The sequence below is a fragment of the Fringilla coelebs genome, assembly GCF_963513975.1.
Source record: "Fringilla coelebs genome assembly, chromosome: Z".
Classification (NCBI taxonomy): domain Eukaryota; kingdom Metazoa; phylum Chordata; class Aves; order Passeriformes; family Fringillidae; genus Fringilla; species Fringilla coelebs.
The window spans coordinates 47553411-47577293 of record NC_140031.1 but is presented as its reverse complement, the minus strand read 5'-3'; the positions used below and the strand labels follow the sequence as shown (position 1 = coordinate 47577293).

Here is a 23883-nt window from a genome sequence, read left to right as displayed (position 1 = left end):
GATGTCCCTTGTGTTTCTTCATATGTAGTTAGAACATAGAGATGCAAAAGTCAGTCCTGGTACTTTTACAATCATCTAGGTCCTTCCTGGATGTTCTTTTCACATGGATAACCGAGTCCATATGAATGCAAAAGGTGTGCCTCAATGTCTTTCACGTGTACTCTGGGTGGTGCTGGTGTTTCGGGACAACTGATGTAATCAGCTCCTGGCGTCACTTTCCTGAATAGACGAAGGAGACGTTCATGGCCCAGGAAGGCTTCATTCTTAGGCTAAAGACTTGATATTATCTTTAGCATGTTTCGGGAGCTGAGTGAATAGAAATGGAACTATGCTCCTGGCTGGAGTGGTCAAGGGCATGTGGTGGATTAATGTAATATTTCATACATACACATATTTACTTACAGCATGAATTAACCATACATATATAACATAGAGTTAATTCATGCTATTTATATATTTATGTGTATATAGAATATTGTAAAAATCCAACTCATGTCTTTGACCACCCTGGCTGGGAGCAGAGTCCTATTTCTATTCAATTAGGTCCCGGACCACGTTAAAGATAGTATCAAGTCCCTTAGCTTAAGAATGAAACCTTCCTGGACCATGAGCATCAACTTCCCAGGAATGTCTGAGCCTTTCACGAGGACCTGCACCAGGAGCAGATTGCATCTACCATCTCAAATACTGGCACCACTCGGTTACCTGTGAAAGAAGCTACCCAGAGGATATTCAGACAGCGACCAGGACACCTGGCCTGGCTTTTGTATCCGTATGGTCCCAGTTGTACATGTGAGAGAAGGCTATTCCGGAGAAGCTCAGACAGCCATTCGGACAGCTGGACTGGCTTTGTATCTATATGGTCCCAGTTCTACATGCAAAGGGACACAAAAGGACATCCTCTCATTTCTGCCCCAGGCAGAATACACGGGATATAAGCTGGCTGTATGAGACAGTCGGGGTGAACCACTGGGGAGACGCTGGCACTCTGTCAGTCTGTCAGTCGGATCCAGGTTCACCCAGCGCCAAATTCTGGAGTTGACGTGGCCTTGGCTGTGGTGGGTTTTTCTAAATTATATTTTATAATTGATCTAATAAATCTTTGTTAATTTTTTTTATAATTTAGCTGCAGATTTGATCATTTATAACAGTAAGTTAACTCGCCTCAATTATTTCAAAGATGTGTCATAGTTTTGGTGCCATTATTTCTAGTCAACTGTTGTCACTAATGGCTTTTCTTGCCAAGTCTGTCTCTTGGCAATGAAATGAAGGAAGGAAGGAGGACTGGTCTGGTGGCATTTTCTACCTGTAGCCTGAAAAATTGCTCTGCTGCACAGAGAACGGCCCTGATGCTGCTAAATTTGCCTGTGATGAGTAGTTCACCAGCACTGATAGTCTCTGCATTCTGTGAAATTAAAAAAAAAAGCTATCCCATTAAACAGAGTTCTTGAGTTAAAAGAAATAACAGCACATATATTTTTAATATTTAATGTTGTATGCTTGTATCCTCCTAATCAAACATTGCAGAGTTAAAATTGCTTTCTTTTCATCAACAAAAACTTAATTTCCCCTTATCATACCAATTCTAAAAAGACCTATCTCATTAATTTCAAATTATTTTACAGTGTTAAATCAGGAAGTAGCATTACAAAACTCTTTTAGCTAATATTTTTCATTTGAATGGTGCAGTAAACTCTGGGAAACTGGATGCTACTCATGAGGATAGTTCTCTGAAGAAAAATAACACCATAGATGTGTAAGTGGAACAACTGAAATAAATTGTTCCAATATTTCAGGTGAACATGAAATGCTTTACTCAAATGAATAGATTGAGGTGTATTTAACCACAGTTTGTTACTTCTTGGTATAAGTAATGAACTTTTTCAGGTGATTGTTTCAAAAGTGAAGTAATCTAACTGAAATGTGCACATGGATTCTGCAGAAAGGATTTTTAATTTGTGAACTTTAGCAGAAAATGTACATTTTAAGCCCACTTTTTCAGTGTCACATGTTCATTATGTGCTGTTTAATTTCTCATAGGGAAGTGCTGTGAGACGTGGTTTACCTTCCAAATAATTGATCCCTTACCTAGAGTAGGAGGGTTTCAAAATAGCCAAATTTACAAAATTTTTTTTAGTGTAACAATACATCATCATTTGTCTTTAGAAACTAAGGAGACAGGCACATTATGAAAATTGAAGAGAAGGAAATCAAAAGACTCGCTGTTGTGGGCAGTGTCAACATTGTGTGTGTGCTGTAGTGTGGAGTTCTTGGTATAATACATCTTTATCCAAGCATCCATTAGCATCACTCTTGCATGGTGTTTCTCAGTCCATACTCATTTGCTTTGCTCCTTTGCTGTCATGGAAGAGAAGTAATGAGTGGCTTTGGGATGGTTTCTCAGCATGAGGGCCCAGGAGAATTATGGCTGGAACTGACTGGATGATGGGGAGTTAAGGAAGCATCATTGAAAAGAGGAATATCTTTGTTCTCCAAACAAACACCTCTGCTTTTTCTCTATGGAAAATAGTCAGGCTTTTTGAAAATGCCTTTAAACGAGATCAGCATTGTATGTGATACTTAAAAATGCATTAATTGTTTTCCGGAGCTGCAGTCAAGGAGATAGCAAATATGCTAGTCCTTTTGTGAACCCTCTCACAGCAATAATTTCAGTGCTCTGCCTTTCATCTGCAAAGTAAGGGAGAATTTCCATGCTGCTTCCAGTGGTCAAAAATGAGGCCTAAAGGGATTAAATGAGATGGGTATGGGCAGTAGCTGCTATGTGAAGCCACAAAAGCTACACAGATCCTTCCAAAACCATTGTTTCTTCCTGAGGATAGTGATTCTGATATATATTCTTTTTTCTTTAGGAGTGATTAAAAAAAAATTACTATCTTATTATATTTTTAGCTTTGAAGTGAATGCCAGAAGGATATTTAATTCCACCATCTTGAAATTACAAACACAGATAAAATTACAAAAAAGGTGTAAGATTGACCAAGTCTGATGTGCAAGTTTAGTGGTATGTGCTATGAGATAATCAGTTCTACCAAATCCTTTTTATTTCAGCAAGATGCTGTTGAGGGAAGACTTGGTGTTTCATTGCAGTCATTAGTGATGTTTATTAAATCAGTTATTTAAATGTTTAAAATATGAACTACTGAAAGAAGTATTATCCATTTCGCTGTAGTCTGCTGTGTGTTTTCTGAATCCATAAAGCTGAAAAGACTGCAAAAGGTAAAGATACATGGAGATTTTAAGGAAAGACATTTCACTTTCCATATTCAAGTTTCAAGCTAAATTGAAGTAAGATTTATTTTTCTTTCATTCTGAGTAGCTGCCTTTTGCAGCAGTAATCAAGTGATATTTGCACAGAGCTGTTGTTACCAGCTGGAGGTGAGCAGTATTGCTGAGCAGTTGCCAGCTCAGAAAGCTCAGATTTGCAGATATCTTTGTGAGACGCAAAGCACGAGGGAAGTTGATCTTAGAAGCAGTTTAGTGTTGTTTTACTTATAGTGATACTATTGCTGTATTTACCTTAAAATTAATTAAAAATAATTCAAACGTCACGTTCTGATATACTTCCTAAAATGTAAAAGATAACTTTGTCATATGATTTAAATAAAAAACTAATTCTGGATAACCCGAGTTATATAAAATGTGTTTATTTGTATTTATATAACCCGAGTTATATAAAATATGTTTATTTCAAATATTTATATAAATAATTGGGATTAATAATATGGAAAATTGAGGTAGGAATATATTAGTATTGTTTTCTGCAGAGAAAACATGGATTATTTAAGTTTAAATACAATGATTGGAGATTAATTTTCAAGGGAATAACGTATATGGCATTTTTGTTGACTTCAGGTATTTTTCTTATTTTGAAATGGAGACAGGTAATTGTTCACAGATCATCTTTGATTTGGATGTGGCACCACTCTCTGGTTCCTAATTGAATTATCTTTCATCTGCTGTGTTTCACATCACTTGCTGTGTAATTCTGCACTCTTCAGGCAAGTGAGAGAATTTTTTTGTGTGATAGTGGAAATTTTTCTAGAGCTGACAGAAATGCTAGCTGTCAAAAATTAGAATACTGCTGTGTGGGAACTCGGCGCACCTCTCCTGAGGGCCAGAGCTACCGAGAGAACCCTTGGGGAGCTCGGGAGCCTTGGGATGTTGCTAAAAGTTCTGGTGGCTCAACTTTGACCCTGCAAGAGATGTACCACCTATATGTGGGGATATAAGAATCACTGGTGTTTAAAGGATATAGAAATAGAACATGTATAGGTCAAAGTACAGTTTTTAAGATTTTGGTACAGGGGGGTTGGAAAAACAAGATGGAGGGAGTTGGGGCCTGCCACATGGTTCTTCCTCCTTCTTCATGTCTTCCATTTTCGGTGTGACGTAGGTATTTTTGATAGGTTCTTAGTAAAGGTACACTTAGTAATAAAAATGATAAGTATTGGAGACAAAAGATAAATATAGTTTACGTAGTCTTTGTTATAAAAGGATGCGACCGCCCTGTGGGCAGTCAGAGTGCCTTTAGCTGCCTTGCTAGTCGGACCCCGGCTGAGCGGAAAGAAAATTTTTGTAGATAAGAAATAATAAACAACCTTGAAGACCAAACCTGAGAGTCCAGCCTTGTCTTTTGGAGCCCGGGAAGCGAGCCCATCTCACCCTTGTCTGGGCAGAGACAAATAACAGCCAGCCCGGACAGTGCTGCATCTGTCTGAGACTTAGTCTTTGGGAAAAACAGCAAAAAGGAAATGTGGGAATGATTTTAATGCTTAACAATTCAATAATTTTGGAAATTTAGGGTCTGATTTTCATGGGAAAGAAATAAGTAATTTTTGTATTTTCAGTGTTATTTTCATCCCCTTAGACCCTGCTTCTATTTCCCCTTTTACTTTGTGCATGCATCATGTATTTGTGAGTGCAAGTGCATGTGTATTTCCAAAAATGTACTCAGACAAGTCATGTTCCAGTAAACTCCTTAAAACCAAAATGGCACAGAACTGCTCAGTCTTTTCCCTTGTCTTGGAAACTGAGTAATTCTGCAATAATTCTTCTGAAAGTCAGATCTAATTTGTTTCATGATGACTTGAATTTATTATGCTTTTTTCATTTTTGAAAAAGATCATATTTGGGATTTTTGAGAGTGCAGGCAACTTGCTTTCTACAGGTGCATGTAGAAAGAGGCTTCATGTTTGTTGAGTCATGCACAGTATGGCTTGATGTGCCATTGAAAGTAATGGGTTGCTTCACTAAGAAAGACTGAAATGTCCAGGGAATGGTTACAACTTTTATGAGCACGACAAAATAAATGCAAAGCACATATATAAGCTTATTTTGAAAAATCCAGTATTTATGTGCATCTTGGTATCTTGGACATACTCTTCTCTTAAGGAGGGGAGAGGATGGTAGTTCTGAATGCCAACTGCAGCACTGCCATATGAGGGCAACCAGAAGTGGAAGGCAAAACAATGCATCGAGGAAAGGTAGCTAAGGTCAGCATATACTTTATTTACTATTTCAAATCAATAAAAAATCACAGGATGGATGAGGTTTGCAGGGACTTCTGGAGACAGATCAATCAAACCTCTTGCTCTGAGCAAGATTGCTCAGGACAATGTCAGACCAGTTTTCAGGTGTCTTCACAGACACTCCCTGGGCAACATATTCCAGTGTTTGGCCAGGGTAAAGTGGCTCATTCTTGGCACTAAAATTGGCCAGATAGAAACATAGGTTCTTCTAACACAGTTTTGAGTATTAGAAATTAAGCATTCATCCTCTCAGTGACCAGCATTTGGCTGGTCAATCAGAGGATCCTTTCTGCAATCAAGTGCCCTGAATGTCAGGTAAACTGAGCTTTTATCATAAACAATGATTGCATATTCATCACCTATTCCTGATTACCTAATGTATATGTATTACTGTATTTTACATAGTCACAGCCCTTGTCAAAGTCCTTATATGGTTCTTCTCAGGTCTTCAATGTCAGTGTAGTTTTTAAGTGGCTTTTCCTCAACCCCAGCTTTTGTGGGAGCACAAGATTGTTGTTTTGTATAACTTCTGCTTTGTCAGCCTTGCAGAGCTGACCTGGCATCCTGCTTGCTTTTTGCACAGCTTCTGTTTGCCTAAGTTACATCCTTTTCTCCAATGTTCTGCTGTTCTGTTTGACTGTACTTATGAGAGTAAAATGCTGTTCTGTTCCACTGTTCTTATCAAGTCTCCCCTTCTCTTGAGACTAAATTCCTTAAGGGAGCTGGTCTAATATCTGTATTTCATTTTATGGTGTAAGACATTGCAACAGTTGGATCACAATGCAAACTAAAACACACAGAGCAATTATTATGGTGACAATTACAAACATGTTTTAAAGTCCAGCTGGGTAACCATGAAGTAAGTTTGATCCAGATTTCTTCAGATCCCCAAGAGCTTCAGATCCCTCCCATCTCGAGCTGTGCATTGTCAAATTTGTGTTTGCTTCCAGATTTCCTGGACATCTGTAGACCTTCTACCATTTTGATCAATATGTACAGAGCAACTGTTGTTAATGACAGTGCATACTTCTTGTGATGCCAAGAGAAGATCTCATGCCATTTGTTTTTGTAAAGTGACATGTGACAAGCTCTTAACTTCTTTCTGCAATGCAGTAATGACATCTATTGTATTATTTTCTTTATATATTTTATGGTAGCAGAAAAGTCCACTATTGTCTTTTCTAATTCACTTACTCCTAGGCAGGCTAAAAACCACTATACAAAGCTATAAAATTTAGTTGGTTGCTCAGTTACGTCATTTAAGGTGCATTTTGTACACTCCAAATAGCTTCTTATCCATAGTCCTGAGGGCACCTGGTCTTTATCAATTATGATGTTAGGGACTAAGGCTTTGAAAGTACAAATGCATTTCCAGCCTAGGGGCAACACTTTATGAGCTTTACTCCTACATGTCCAATAACATCCTGTTCCCTTTGGTATCAGCCAAAGATGATTACTTTGACCCATATGAGGTGTTAGAGTGCATTGTGTGTGATTTCCAACAGAATTTCCGATTTCATCAGTACAATCTAGTGTCCTGTTCCTTTGGGGCAGGGTATATCTTTGCACATGTGTATGATCCTAAGAGATGCTGATGTGTACTTGTGCACTGACTGGTTTGTCTGCTTCTTGGCAAAAGGAAGTGTTCACCCAGTAACTAGTATTAATTTCTTCTGGGACTGGAATTGCTGTAAATGGTTAAATGGTTTCATTAAAAAAACTGTTACACAACCCCATAGAAACAGATTGAGGCAATATATTCCTAGGATGAAAAGGAGGGTAAAAGTAAGAAAATTGCTTCCTTCAGTCTTTGAAAAACTTAGTCTAAATCCCTGTGCTGGCAACTCGTTGTTTGTAGGTGACCCATTGTGTTTGTAAGAAACAACTGATAAACCCAGAAGGATTTGGCATGATTGCAGTAGTTGCTTTTCACAGAAGGGAACATTAGAGAGTTTTTAATTTGTGATAAAACAAGGGAGTATAATGACATGGGAGAAAGGTGGAGAGAACAACGTGTAGCAGAACTGGTAAGGAAGCTGTGGTTTCTCTCTTGAAAAATAGGTTTGCAATCTTAGTGGAGAAATTGAGAACTTGGTTTTATTTTCTTTATTACTGTACTTATGCTGTACTGTCTTCGGCTCTGCAAGTAGTGCTGCAGAAGTAAAATATTATATTAGATTTAAATCAATAACTGTCAGCAAACTCTTGCTCCAAAATCAGGATATGGAGTCAGGTGGATAGAGAAGCAACTTGATGGAAACTCTTCTGTTTGCTTTTTTTTTTTGCTGCCAGACATTCTTTGTCCCTCTTTCACTGCTGTGGAACCAGTGTGCATGCCAGTGTGCATTTTGGCCAGCATTTTATGGGTGGCAGCAAAGGTTAATATGCTAGGAGTTGAGGTTATAATGCTGAAATAACAAGAATAAACCAGATATTGAAATGCCTTTATTTTGTGTCTTCCTCCATGTTTTAGCTTTAGTATTACTTTAAAAAGAAGAAAGGGTTTAGTAGGAAGAAAGATAAAACTAGTTTCTTGTTGAAATGGTATAGCGCTTGCTACATATTCTGAGGTATTTCCATCATGCAATTTTTTTTCTTGCGGAGGACCCAAAATCACATAATAAAATATTAATAGCACTACTCTTAAAAGATTTAGCTCCTAGCATGAGCATATGTGAATACAGTGTTCAAAGTGTGTAACGGATGAAATTCTTGTATGTACTGTGAATGTATAAGTGATTTAATTTTTCTAGTCTTAAAATTAAATGTGGTGTTCCAAGTGTGTGCTGTAATTGGATCCTCCATAGAGAGATGTGTTAAAAACTTTTTTGCAAAAGCTTGTGTATATTAAGAAATATAATTACTCTACTTTGTCTTTTGGATGGAAACATGTTTATTGTTCATGCACTCTAGAGGGCTGGAGAGTTTCTTGCATTCTAACTTCCTTTATTATATTTTTTAAGGACACATTTTATACAAATAACTAATCTAAGAGTATTTGCCCATGTATACAGAACTATAGATGCATTTTACATCTTTATATTTATTTTCCTGCCACAACTTCCCCCAAAATTCTGTGGAAAAACCCGCATAGCTTGCAAAGTACTGCAGTAGAGCGCAAAATCTTAATTTATGTGTGTTTATTGAATGCTTACATTATAACTATTCAATCAACACAGGATTTGAGGATACTGGTAATGACTAGTCCAAATAATACTATAAGGTCTACCTTTGTGTTTTTCTTACTTATTTTGCTTTAGTGGTCCAGAACTAGATATGAATGTAATTTTAACTGTAATTCTTAAAATCATCAAGTAATTTGGGTTGAAAAGGATCTTAAAGACTATCAATTTCCAACCCTTTTGTATCAGGGAATTATTTTTTAACCAGTTTGGTGTTTTGGTTGTTTTGGGGTTTTTTGATATTTTTTTGTTTGTGCTTTTTGTTCATTTGTATGGTTTGTTTGGTTTGGTTTGGTTTGGTTTTAAAGGAATCTTGGTAATTGTCATACTGATGAAACTGTCATACTGAGCTATTACCCTACATCAAGGAGTAGATTCCTTGATGTTGGGTAGTAGCTCTGAGGTGGGGGGGTGGGATGTGGCCTTTTCCTAGTTCAGTAGGGTGATGTTATATACATATACCTTACATGAAACTTGTAGTAACATTCGCTATTGCATTTTTTTTTTCCTCTCCAGAGAACAAATTCATTTGGAACTAGTAATGCAGATTTCCCCCCTGGGGACCCTGGCATGTACCAGTTGGATGTAACTCTAAGAAGAGGACAGAATCTAGCTGCACGAGACCGTGGAGGTAAGTGAGCTGGTGAACACTGCCTTAATAATTGGGAAGTTGCATGGTCGTTGGGTAAATTTATATGTGGGTATTAAAATTAATATGCCCTGAGGAACATAATTAGTGACTGGCCACCAGCTGGATGTGACACCATGCAGTCACATGGCCCAGCCATCCAGACAGTTCTTAACCCAGTGAGGAGGGCACCTGCCTAAACCACGGGCTGCCAGATTCTACAGGAGAATGCTGTGGGAGACAGTAACAAAGGCTTTGCTGAAGTCCAGGTACACAACCTTTCCATCATCCACCAGGTACACCACCTTTCCATCATTCACAGCCTTTCCATCATCCACCAGGCAGGCCACTTAGTCATGAAATGGGAGGGATCAGGCTGGTCAAACAGAACCTGCCTTTCTTAAACCACTGTTGCCTGGGCCTGATCCGTTGATTGTCCTGTATGTGCTGTATGATCATACTCAAGAAAATCTGCTCCATAACCTGCCAAGGTACTAAGGCCAGGCTGACAGCCCTGTAGTTCCCTGGATCCACTTTCCAGCCCTTCTTATGAATGGGCAGCATGTTGGCTAATCCCCAGTCATCTGGAACCTGATGATAAATAAATGATAGAGGGCAGCTTGGCGAGCTCTTCCACCAGCTCCCTTGGTACTCCTGGGTAAATCCCACCTGGTTCCATAGACTTAGGACTGTTCAAATGACTTCACAAGTTACTAATTCTTCTTGCATTACAGGGTGTTTATTCTGCTCCCCACCCCTGTCTACCAGCTCAAGGGCTGGTTTTGCTGAGAATAACTGGTATTACTGTTACAGACTAAGGCAAAGAAGGCATTAAGTACCTCAGCCTTTTTCTCATCCTCGGTGACAGTGTTTCTCCCTGCATACAAAAAATTTCAGTTTCTTGTTGACAAGGCTTCTGTGACAGCTGATCTCTGAACACATAGGGACATTTCACTTCTGCATCTATAAGATTTTCTTCTTAAGCTATGTCCAGCCTTCCTTTACCTCTTTATTTCCCAGCAGACTCTCTGAACCAATTCCAGGCCAAAGTCCACCCTCCAGAACTCCAAGGCAGAGGTTTTGTTTCTTACTTTGCCATTCCTTACTTCACTGAGAATTAAAAACTCTATCACTATGCCCAAGATGGACATTCTGACCACCACATGTCTCACCAATCCCTTCTCTATTCACAAAGCGCAGATCTAGTGGAATCTCAACCCTGGTAGGCTCCCTTGCCAGCTGTGACAGGAAATTCCACACACTCCAAGAATCTCCTAGACTGCCTTCTCTCTGCTATGTTGAGTTTCCAGCAGACATCCAGCCAGTTAAAATCTGCCACAAGAGCAAGAACTGGCAACTGGGAAATGTCAGCCAGCCACCTATACAATGCTTCATCCACCTCTTCGTTGTGATTGAGTGATTTGTAAGAGATTCTCATAAGGATGTCTGCCTTGTTGGCTGCCCGTGTATCTTGAGCGCTCAAACTTGCCATCACTATCCTTGAGCTGTATACAGCTGAAACACTCTCTGGTATTTAGAGCCACCCTATCACCTCTTCTTCCTTGCCTGACCCGTCTGAAGAGCTTCTAAACATCCGCAGCAGCACTCCAGTCAAACAAATCATTCTACCATGTTTCTGTAATGGTGACTTGTCTCACAGCTTTTCTAGTGCAGAATGCCCTCCAGTTTCTCCTGTTTGTTATCCCTACTGTGTTATCAATTTCAACCCTGATGCTGGTGTGAGCCCAGCTGGGCTCATCTTTAGTGAGCGAGGTCCTATCCCCTTTTCCCTTCAAACCTAGTTTACGGCACTCTCAATCAACCCTTCCAACTCACAAGCTAGAACCATTTTTCCTCTTTTAGATGTTCTAAGGCTGTCAGCAAAAGATTGATTTTTCCCTCTCCTGTCTTCCAACTCAACGCCACTCCACCTTAACCATGCAGAAGTTCCTCATACAGTCATTGGATGCTTCATTGCCAAACTGTCTACATGAAGTTCAAGACCTAAGAGAATTCCTGAGGTTGTAGAGTGGTTGCAAGGAGCAGGAGGGTGGGCACACCATAACATAGTGTCCATACGCAGAATTAATTTAAATACATGATCTTCGACCTCAAAATCATCACCACTTCTTGAATAACCAAGGAAAAAGTTAGTTGTGCTGGACAAAACACTTTTGTGCCACTGAAATTCTGCCCCAGGAGTTACAGGTGTGAATGAATGTAACACAAGAGACCACCATTTTCCACTGCTGTAGTTTTTTGAAACAAGGAGACATTAACTTCAGGTAAAGAGTACTGACATCTTGTGGCTGGATGAAATAATGCAAAGAATGCTGCTCATAACCCTTCTAATTTATGTTTAGAAGAGCATGTTGCAGTTTTAAGAAAACTATTTCTGCATTTCTGTTGAATGTATTTTTCCAGTGGATATGAATGCAGAGTTCTAAAATCGGCTGGTCCCTTGAAAAGCCCCAAAAGTTAAAGGAAAAAAAGAAGCCTTGTCTTAAAATTTTGCTGTTGTTAATGAAGATGCAGTTGTTACTGAAGCTAGAGTTACTGTTTATTTTAAGATAGTCTTTGGTCATTTAGTCTCACATGCAGTCCTGGATGACTGCAAGTCTCTGTGCCCACCCACCCTGAGACTCCTCCTCTCTCAGGTGGTTCAGTCCTTGTGATACTTCCGCATACCCATCCCATGCATATGGCATTCATATGGCGTATTTAACATTTTACTTACACCCATCAGGGGTGTTTTTCTGATCACAATTGTTAATCAGTTGTTTCAAGGGGCTTTGTCCAGTGCTCTCTGCTGAGTAGGTGACTGTTGCAGAAGGCATGTTGAGGGCTTTGTGGACAGACTTTAGAATTAATTTTCTCATTGTGAGTGCTGTAGGAAGTGAGTCTATGGAAAAGAAAAGCTTGGACACAATTAAGTCATTGAAGACTTACACTGATGGTGTCAGTGGAGTATGTGCCTTCAAGGGCACAACATAATTAGTTCAATATTTTACAGAGAGTAATTTTAACTTTATAATCTAACTTTTGTTGCATTAAGATAATATACTGGCCCTAGTAAGGACATAATTCTGTTAACTAAAACAAATACTGCCAGTATTTCATGTATGACTTTGAGAATGGATTGCAAACAACAGAAAGTGATGCAAAAACACATTTAATGTTAATGGAGTCAATTAATTGAGTATTGACACCCTGGAAAGTAATAGATTGTGACAATAAAGTATTCTTTTCATCTGACGCTGTTTTGAATTTGACTATCTATGGAAATTACATTTAGTTCTGTTTGAAGTAATTTCCATTTCCTTTTTGTATTACAAAGATAGAAATAACAGTGTATTTATGTGTCCTTATCAGGAACGAGTGATCCATATGTCAAGTTCAAACTTGGAGGAAAAGAAGTATTTAGAAGTAAAACAGTACACAAGAACCTCAATCCTGTGTGGGAAGAAAAGGCTTACATTCTTATAGATAACCTAAGAGAACCATTGTATATAAAGGTAAGACACCAGCTTACATATGTCTGATAAATTAGAACAGAAGAGTTATTGGAAGAATTCAGGTTTTGTGATTTTCTGCATACTGGAAAATTTATTGTGCAATAGTGAAGACTACAGACTAGTTAGAGTGAAAATTATTTAAGTTTTGTCTGTAGAATGATGGTGTCAACATTTTTAAAAGTGGCATTTTTGTTTACTTCAGGTCATAATTGTTTTATATTTCTTTAGTGTGATTTTAGCAGAAGAACAGAGAAAGTAAACTGTATTTCATGACCCATTTCATTTATGGAAATATCACTGCCTAATGATGATATGAAGCATAATTTGTCCCATTAAAAGCAATTCAATGCTGAGGTCAGTTTTTGAGAATTTATTGACATGTGTACCTGATTCTCCGGAGTTCTCTAATTTTTCTGTTTGTATGGAACACAGTGAGTTTGCTTCTATGTTTCATACCATTTTCTGCTCTTACAATTTTTACATTGTAGCTCTCCCTAGTAAATCACAGGTGAGGATGATTTTGTCATATTAGAGACACCAATTATTCTGAAATATCAGATTGCTCGAACTTAGGTCAAAAAGGGGCCAGCAATGTCCTGACTAATAAACAGCAATGCCACTAGTGTTTCTTAGATGGTATTGGAATGAAAACCAGAAAAACTGTAATGATTGTTTTATGCCCACAGAAGAGAAAGGTGCTTTTCTGGCCCTGGTAGTTTAAGGTGATCTATAATGCAAAAGTGATTCTTAGTTGTGTAAAACAAAGTAGAAAAAAATTACGTTCCCAAAAATGTATTTAGAAAAACTGTAGTTCTAGGATTCAAAATAAAACATGCTACATTGAAAATACTTTGGAAAGCATGGAGACTTGGCTTACCTATGTAATTCTCTTAGTTGATCTGAAATTACATGATGTTTTAGATCAGTATCATTCTTAATCTAAAATTCATGAAAGAATTCTTAACTGAAATGTCAATTGTAGATTTTTTTTTAGCAGAGCCATGACACTTAAACATGTTTTAAGTATTAATCAGTATTATGTTTCATGCTGCTCACATAAAGTACATCGTTACTAGAAAAGCTTAAAAGCTAAACAGAATCCTCAAATGGCATTTTCATGCCTTTATTATGTTTAGTGACTCATAAGGAATGAACAGGTGAAAGAAAGAGGAAGATGCAAAGACTTGCAATGTAGCCACCTGTTTTAGTTTATTTATGCCAAGTATCAGCCCTGCAGTAGGGTGTGTATTTTTTTTCCTCTAGGAAAAGTGTGTCAAGTGGTATGTCTATCATGGTTGTACTCTGAACACAGTGTGTGAAGTATTTTAGGGTTTACAGCTCATTCAGATATTTTAAGACATTCTTGAATTTTACTAAGCTAAAAATACTTAATTGGTATTTTTACCATGATAATTTGTAGAGGGGGAAGAGAGAGAGAAAACAATTTTGACATTGCACTATGAACAGAGATTTCATAATTTGTTTTCTTTCCCCACTGGAATGACTAACAGATATAGAAAATGCAAGGGTGAACACTCAGGTAGATTGATGCATGTGAGAGACTTGTGCTCACATACTTGTATCCAACCCACTGAGTGGTGCAGCTGTGCAGTTGCCATTGGGCCATTTCTGTTACTAACTTAACCCTGTCCATCTTAATGTATTTGTAGAAGATGAACTGTTTTGCCTTCTGGAATAGTTTCTGTAGTACAATAGTAGAAGTACTTATCATAGGGTTGAAGACCTTGAACCTAGTCCTGTCATATTCTCAATTTTCTCCTTTCTCCTTGCAAGGTATTAACATGTCTCACTCTTACTTAGCTGAAGATATGTTCTAGTACTCAGAAAACCTCATATTTACAAAAAAAAAAAGTTAATTTGCTTTAAAAGTTGATTTTGATAATTGATCTTTTCCCTTTTTTTTATTTTTTAAAATTTGTGCTGCATCTTTTCTTTGTTGCTGTCCATCTTTTTTGTTTATTTTCCCGCAATAGCTGCCCCTGGTTTATTTGCTGTTCTTTCTTCAGACTTAGGAAGTCATAACCCATGTCAAGTAATACCTTCTGATGTACTGGCCAGATTCATGTCTGGATGTCAGTAAATTTATCAAGGTATTCTCTCTTTCAGGTAGCAAATTAAGAGGCAGAGTTCTCCTAGTAAAGTATTAATTATCATTATTTCCTTACACATACCCCTTCAGTTTTAATCTTAGATTGTAATGTTTCTAACCCTTGGAAGTTGCATAGCCTTCAAAACGTACAATTATATTATTTCAAATACTGATGCAAGTGTTATAATAAAAGTGGGAGCATTTTTCATAACCATATCCTGCTCTCCTGCTTCCACTTTGCAGGATTCATAAAGGAATCAATGTATAAGAAATCAGTGATTCTGCTTAGCTTTATTAATTGTTTTGATCTTCCTTCTTTCAGTGCCTATGTTTATAATAAAATTTCTTTCATTTTTATAAAACTACTGTCATTCACATGTGTAGTCTCGAAGTATACACCAGTTTCTCTATATGATGCAGTCTGATTCATAAACAAGCAGTTTCAGACTTGATTTTCTGGCAAGAAAGTTTCAGGTTACTTTCAGGTAGTCCTGATTCATCAAGTGAGGGACATGAAGTGACAGTTCTGGAAAAAGAGTTTCAAGAATGATTCATAGTCAGAAAAGCTCTAAAGAAAGAAAGAAATATTTCTAGTACTAAAAATGCTTTTGTGCATCATAGGTATTTGATTATGACTTTGGACTTCAAGATGACTTCATTGGTTCAGCATTTTTGGATCTCACATCATTGGAATTAAACAGGTATGGCACAAACAAGCCTATGGAATGTTTACATATTTTTATCTGCTAATACCATGTTTGTAGCCTATGGAACGTTTATATATTTTTATCTGCTAATACCATGTTTATGGAGTTGTAAGTAAAACATTATGCTAGAAAATAATTATAGAATCTTACATAGCATAAAAATAACTAGAGAAAATCACTTATATTTAAGCAATTATTGTATTATGAATGTTAATTTATTAGCTGATTATGCGCATTTTCACAGTGTCTATGGAGAGGTTCGCTTTGCAACCACATTAATCTTGTTTTCGTTTTATCTTCATTCACAGCATTACCCCCTAATGTTTGAAATTTTTTGGTGCTTTTTAATCCGTTAATGTTACATTTTTGATTTAATTACTTCAGTACATGTAATGTAGTACTTAATGCAGAGTAAAAGTATTTAATATTTTTTATAAGCATTCAGCAGAAATACTTAGAAATAGGGCAAATTTGTGCCACTGTTTTCCAAGTAGCTTCATATTATTTCAGATGCCTTCAATTCTTATGATTGAGAAATTTCATTATCTGAGAGTCTGAAATCCAAGTAAATGCATAGATTTTTGTCTCCTAGGCAAACAGATGTTACCTTGAGTCTGAAGGATCCTCATTACCCTGACCATGATCTGGGAAGTATATTCCTGTCAGTTCTGTTGGCTCCAGGAGACCAGCGAGAAGCGGTAATTTTAAGTATTTTATAAATGTCATCACTTCTGTGATTGCTCTCTGGTTGGATGACATAAAGCACAAGAGTAAATATCAAATTATGAGATTAATTTTACTTTTTTCATTATTAAGATAACACTGAGCGATGTTTCTGGTGTAGTGTAGCATATTTCACCTGAGTTGAATCCTCCCTTATATAGTTGGTAAGAAGGGATTCAGATGGATCAGGTAAAGTCAGTTGTAGGGGAATAGTGCTGATTAATATGGAGAAACATCAGTAAACCATTGGTTAAAGAATTTTGGACCTAGTCTGCTATTTCTAAATAAGAGTATTTGAATCCTATTCCATATGAAAAATAAAGTTGAAAAAGGTAACTAATGTTAAAGGATTATTTGATGCTTTTCAATTTTTTGAATTTACATTTCAATTACAAAATTGTATCATTTTCTAAGTTTGTTGTAATTCCTTCATCAGTCTGACTTTTCTGAGCTGCATAGTTGTAAGTGAAAATAGTTTCCAGGTTTCTCGATACTCTTAGTTGTGACAAACTTTTTCTTTTATAATTGCCTTGGTTTGAAAAGACAGGTGTCTGCTAAGGAAAGTAGGAGTCTCCCTTGAAATGAAAAATATAAACCCCCTCCCTCCGAATTATTATAACTTTGTAATTGAGGGGCTCTCAGGCAAAGATATGGGAGTAGGAATAATAGTTCTTTATTGGGAAAAAAAATTAAAAGAAAATATAAAAATCAAAATGCAGTAATACAAGACAACACTGGCAGTCAGAATACAACCTGACACCCTGTGGGTCAGGGTGTTGGTAGCAGTCTGATTAAATGTTGGCTGCAGTCCTCCTGGAGTGACAGATGTGGTTCTGTTGAAGCAGTGATCCTGTAGAAGGGTGTAGATGGGCCTGTAGTGTTTTCTTTTGTGCAGTGGTGGTGTTGATGGGCCTGGTCTTCCTCTGGGAATCCAGTGGGAAAAGGCTGCCTGTAGTGTTCTAAATCTCAGATTATATCCCAAATTCTTGGCTCCTCCTCCTGGGTGGATCATCTCACAATGGCATGATGTAATTTTATCAGTCATGCAGCAAGACTCAGTGGCCCATTAACAAAATATATCTCCAGTGAGGGGGAATGGGTTGTAGAAGAGATTAAGAAAACTGCCCTGCCTGGTTTTAACAGGGGGCCCAATTAACAGAAGATAACTGCCCCACCTCTAACAGATGGCAATAGAATATACACCGCTGGCCACATCTTGCATTTACAAACTAAGACAATAATTTACTAGCATTTGTGACTTTTGATGAGCAGTAGAAGTAGAACTATGGCAGAAATAGAAGAGATTATTCTCACTATGAGAGATTGTAAAATAATATGGATTCCTTTGGCCTCAGCTAAGGCTGTAGGGAAGCATTTGGACCTTGCAGCTACATTTTGCTTTAAACATGCTGTTTTCAATTAAAGGAAAAAACGCCACTAAGCAATGGAACCTGTGCAAGTGGGACAGTGTTTTGTTGGATTTTTTATGGCAGTCTCTTTCCCACACTGTGAGCCACCACTGTGCAGCCACAAAACTCAGTTTACTCACAGACTTTGTCCAGGCACTCGAACTCAGAGACACATGCAGTCAACCCTCCCCCGCACCTGCAACACAGCCAAATTTTCAGAGTCTTCCAGGGAGAAGACTGTTCTTCATGCCCAGAACTTATGCAGGAGGTATTGGGGCATTTGCCGGAAGAGTCAGGGTTATAACCTCCAGTTTTTGCAGGCTTCCACCTCTGATGGACTGTACATCATAACCATGGGCCACGATCACCCACGCATCACAGAAGCCACGGCTGGTGGTCTCTTTCACTTGCTTCTACTGTCTCTTTTTCATTTTCTCTTTTGAATTTCCCACTCTTAAGATGATCATACACTCTAAGACAGCTAGAGATGCCTTTTCCAATGTTACCCTTTCCCCCCCCCAGTTATGGTTTTAAAGCACTTTTTCTAATAAAATTTTTTGTTACATTGCTTACTTAACATCGGTTTGGTTTATCCACCCCTATTAACAATGAACCTGTTTGCCCTGCCTCAGGGACAGGTTGCAGCAGAGGCCAAGAAAAAGCATTACTCTGATGAAAATGTCCATGGATATGGTCAGCTGCCTGTTTTTTGTAAGAACATATATGTTTCTGTATGCTGCAGTGTGAGACATCCTGTTGCATACCTGCAGAGTACTGGCAGATTCGACTAGTGTTCTTTTTACACTTTTCTCTCAGGTAATAATAACTAGCTTAGTAAGTCAGTTACTGGAACTAGGTGTCTAGTATGTAGTAATGCAAAGATGTAGAATTTTGCAAATGAAGAAATTAACTTAATTTTGGATATTTTTTTTCATTTGAGTAAGACCAGTCCGGTTTGAGTCAGGTGGTACTTGCCCTGTTTTTCAAGTTGCTTTGACACTATCCTGCCATAATCCTAAATCATGCAACACAAAAACACTGTATTTTTATGTGGTTATACCATTACGTGGACAGGTTTCCTTTCTTCATCATACAGAGAGGGTAGCTACCGTGCTGCCTCCTGTTGTCTGCTATTATACCAAGTGTTCCAGAATTTTAGAGGTGAGATAGTGAAATGAAGACACTACAGTGTAACATGTTTCTCATATGGGTGTTCATAAATTAGCAACTGGATGTTAAGAGTATTGGGAGTCTGTAGTGTTGCTGGTTAGCAAATTTTTTGATATCCAATTGACTGGTTGTAATAGGATGAAGAATTTGGTTTATGTTATTACATGTTTCATTATTAGCTTTTTAAATTTAACTCAACTCACCAAATTTTCTTCCCATTTAAACTGTTATATAGAACTGCAGTCTGAAAATGCTCAAGATTCCAATTAAGAATCAGATGCTTAATCTGAAGCTTAATATTAATTAGAAACCAGTCTTCCAAGATAGGGATCACGGAGCAGTTCTGGTGAAGTTACAATAAAATTAGAGAGTTTGTGTCACAATGCAGGGAAGATGACCTAGAAAATTAATATGTAATTGCTGTATGTTTAATGTGTTAAGGATTTAGAGGTTCAAGGCTCAATTAGCTTTTTTCAGTTACTACATGTACTTATTTATTTATTTATTAGCTTTTTTTCACTCTTGAAGGAACAGGTATGTTGCAAAATCTATCACTCCAGTTGAACTGTTAGCTTTGGCTAGTTTTGAAAGGTTTTGTAATAATGAAGATATTTTTATTGAAATGAAAGGGATTGAGGTCAATATATGTTCTAATGTTATATTAGAGGATTAAGACTAATTCTTGTCTACTCTTGAAAATGTGCAGCATATAAAGCAGCACTAAAAGCAACTCCCAAATTTCCAGTCTGTGTAGCATGCTATTTGAATGATTGATGCACCCCTTCTACTTGGATATCTCTATACAGGTAGTAATTTGAGCATCCTTGAAATATATAGATAAAAACCTGAGCACTTTTAAGTATGCATTAATGACTGATGCATGGAAGACACAGATACACTGTCTCTTCACATCATGTGCAGCGTTTTCCTGTCATTGCAAATTTCCTTAAATCCTTTTGGTTTGATATCCCTATATAGTGTGCCTTTCAAAAATTAATTTCTCCTGAATAGGTTTCATTTTGCTCAGGTGATAGCTCTTGTATTGCATGCACTTGAGAGCTGCAAGTAATTATGTAATTAGGGTAACGCTTTACCACTTCACATGATGTGTGTGTTGTCACACATAAATGGTGTTAAATTGTAAAGCTGAAGATTACAGAAATTGCCCGGAAGTACTTAAATTGCAGTTACTGTAATTCCATATGTTTAAAATGAGAGTGTTTATTAAGACCATGAGGGAAATACAAAAATAGAACAGCTTTAAAACAAGAAGTGTTAGGTTTCCCATGCAGCCACACAAACCACATGGTGTTTTGATCCTGTATTTTGGGCAGCTCTCTAGCCATATTTGAAATTAAACCTTTTTAAACAAGACCTGCTGTTTATGATGTGTTGTTTGGTAACTTTTTGATGTGAAATATACTTTCCAAAGAGATCCTTTCACTGCCTGAGCTGCAGCGAGGCTGTTTTGGAGGTCATGCACTGATGTGCAGGTAAAGTCTTCTGAGGATGTGTTGTTGGAGGATGGGTCTCACAAAGCATTTTATTGATGTTTCAAGCTGTATGTTACAGGAAAATGCATCCTCTCACACTGCCTAAGAAATATTGATGCTTCTGGAGAATAAGATACTCCAAGTGCAAGTTTAAAATTATATGGGACAAATTCAGGGGCCTAGTTGTATATTGCCACCTATTTGTGAGAGAGGTATTATTGAAAATTATTTTTAAAATAAGCAGCCAATTTGACGCAGTAATAGATTGTTTTGGATGAAGGCTTGAGGTTTGAAAAGAAATTATAGAGATATTTGGTCCACACAGGAGCATTTTTTCCCTTTTCTTTCTGAAAAAAAATTCTGATGAAATTGAGATTTTATGTGTACTGACTGATGAGATGACCTTGAGAGTTACAGCTGGAAAGCCTCACTTCCTCAGATCATTATATTTTGGGATTCAGATATCAATTAAGAATATTAACATATATATACAATCATATAACTGTGTGTAAAGCTATGTTACACTGACTAGGAAAGAGGATTATTTATTTTTGAGTCTTGATGAACTGTGAAAAGCATCAGTGTTTAAGTAGTTTACAATTGTGTTTTTTCAGCAGAAGATATTGGACATAATTTCAATCATAAAGAGATTCAGTAAACCAGTTTAATAAATAAGGAAACATTATTTTATTTTTGTGGTAGATTTTATATGAACAAAATGCAGAAATTGCAGTTATTGAATACTCTTGTAAGAGTATGGGCAGATGAACAAATTAAAATTTCTAGAAAATCTTGTCTGTATCTTTGCCATTTGCTACCTAGTGCTTGTCCTAAAGGCATTAAAATGTGAATATTTAAAGTAATAATCTTGTAATGTCTCTTCAAACTATGTACATAAATAGAAGAATAGCATATCTAAAGTAATTAGAAGTCCTCTTCTTCTGATTTTTGACATTTGAAGGCAATTGATTTGTTGTGATTTATGAAAAATCATAAATCAAAATTGATTAATGAATTATTTCTATATGACTGTAAAAATTAGAAAGTTTTTAGTGTTCAAGGGAAGTTTAATATATTTCCAGCCTAACACAGTAAGTTGAAGTAGCACTAGTTCCAACAATTAATTTGTGTTTACTTTGTCCTGTTTAGCACTGCTTGTCCTTTACATTAATGCCTCATTTCAGTTTTACTGTTTGGGAGGATAGATAGCTTAGCTAACCAGTGCAAACTAAAAAGATGTAAAATAAATAAATATGAGAGAAGTATGTGTATATAAAAATGTTTAAACCTGTCAGCTCTAAAGATTTGTTAATTTTAACTCAATTAATAAAAAATAATGTGGTTTTGATGTACTTTCTATATTTTTCATTAATTTCTCCTTTTGATGACCAGTTTAAAAGAAGTCAAAAGTAGCAATTGATTTTTTTTCTTAGACCTACTCCAACAAAGCTTGTCTTGTTACTTTAATTATGACAGTGTTTATGATTTCCTTTTGGATACATGTGGTGCTGTGTGTGACAGCGTGCTGTTTGTAATTTCATGCATGTGTATGGACTTCCTGGCGGTCTGTTTGGTGTTGTAGTCATGGGTGCCACAATGCATGCGAGTTTTTCTGGGTCTTTTTCCATCAGCATTCAGTACACAGATTCCACCACTGGAAAACCTGCAGTAAGCAAGTTCTTCAGATCTGCATGTCGCCCATTTCTTCACTACCATGGCTGTTCCCTACCTGGGTCTTAAGTGGCAGTTTTCAGCTATAGGAAATGATAAAGTTGGTAGTTTAATAAGACGCATTGCCTGGGGACCAGCAGTGACTGGGGACAGCTGTTCATCACTGCCAGCAACCTAAGAAAGAAAATGGAAAAAAAAGGAAACATATGAGTTCTACTTGGATATTGTTATTTATTGAGGTTAAAGTTCAAGGCATTTTTTTTTCCTAAAACACTCTATCTCAAATGTTCCTTAGTTTTTTTTTGCTTCATATAAAACAATTAATATTAATGCACTGTCAGTTTTCTTGCTGTCTTAAATCATGGGTTGCATTATTTATTTATTTATTTGCCAGAGGGACATTAACATAAATAGAGAAGAACTCCAGCAATAGACTCAGGGCATGGAATATTTTCAGATTAATAAGTTCCTTATAGATTGTCCATCCTGATCTGCCCTACGCTATATATTTATTTTATTGGCTTTTAAGGATGGTTGTTATGGCTTATCCTGCTTTAGCTGTTAATGATGCTGTTTACTCAGTAAGGGTGGTCGTACCTTTCTGTAGCTACTACACAAACTGAACTCCTCAGAGTTGAAAATGTCATAGAGTGGTTTGGTTTGGAAGGGACCTTAAAGATCATTTAGTTCCACTCAACCTCTTCCACTAGATCAGGTTGCTCATGTCCCCATCCAACCTGGCCTGGAACACTTGCAGGAATGGGGCAGCCAGAACTTCCTTGGCTGACAAATTCCTGTGCCTCACCACCCTCATAGTGAAGAATTTCTTCTTAGTATCTAATCTAGACCTGTATAATCTGTTCCTTGCTCACAGCCTGGTCTGAAGCAAAGCTGAAGCACAGCACTGAGTTTGTGCTCTGACCTATAGCTGTGTAGGATTCAGAAATGAGAAGAAAGGGAGGAGCTCTGCTGTGTGGAGCAGGACTCAGGAACTCAGATTTTCTTCTGGGCCTGCTGTGAGCCTCAAGGTGTCAAATTCTTACATGCCTCTCTAGAAAAATGAATTAAATGGCATTCTCTAGCTTAATAAAACATTTAGTATATTTTCCAAAGGCACAGTGCTACAATTACTATTAACTTACTGCAGAGCACTTAGGATTTAACTGTCCATAGCAATTAAAAAAGTTTCCTCAGTGGCTAGTTATTTTTCTTCCCACAAAAATCTATGTCTATTTGAAAAATTTCTGGTTATTTCAGAAATAACCCCCTCCCCCTTCCCATTTTCTATAATTAGAATTTTTTTACCAAAATATAATTTAATTTCTTAGCCAGGAAAATATTTTAATTTCAAAATTTATTTCCATTACCCAAAAAAGCAAGTGTTTTCAAAATAGTTAATAAAAAAAAAAAGGGGATTTTTTCTACAGCCAAAGTTTCAATAGAAATTAATGGCCTTTGATTTATTCTTGCTCAGTGTCAGTAACAGGCTGCTAAACCTTATTAAGTTGGATAAACTAATTTCTTTTCATTTCCACAGAAATGCTTTAAGCAACAGTTGTGTTTACAGATAAACCTTCCACAACCAACTTGACCAGAATGTCTCTTTTATTTAATGATTAGGAACCTGTCATGGTTACTTTGTCTCCTAGCAGTGCCAAGGTTTTACAGATTGTTTAGGTAATGGGACAGGGAAACTGAGATTTGGCTTTTTCAAAGAGTGAAGATA

At 37.1% G+C, this 23883-nt stretch overlaps 1 protein-coding gene across 1 annotated transcript in view; it reads left to right on the top strand.

Annotated features, from left to right (window-relative positions):
• The window catches only part of MCTP1 (multiple C2 and transmembrane domain containing 1), a gene marked incomplete at its 3' end in the record, with an annotated part of 214444 nt that overhangs the window by 51135 nt on the left and 139426 nt on the right, over window positions 1-23883 (top strand). Inside the window, exons 2-5 of the mRNA XM_084224913.1 lie at window positions 9248-9362; window positions 12732-12874; window positions 15606-15685; window positions 16284-16389. Of these exons, the coding sequence (XP_084081039.1) occupies window positions 9248-9362; window positions 12732-12874; window positions 15606-15685; window positions 16284-16389 (444 nt within the window). The remainder of the gene's footprint in view (window positions 1-9247; window positions 9363-12731; window positions 12875-15605; window positions 15686-16283; window positions 16390-23883) is intronic.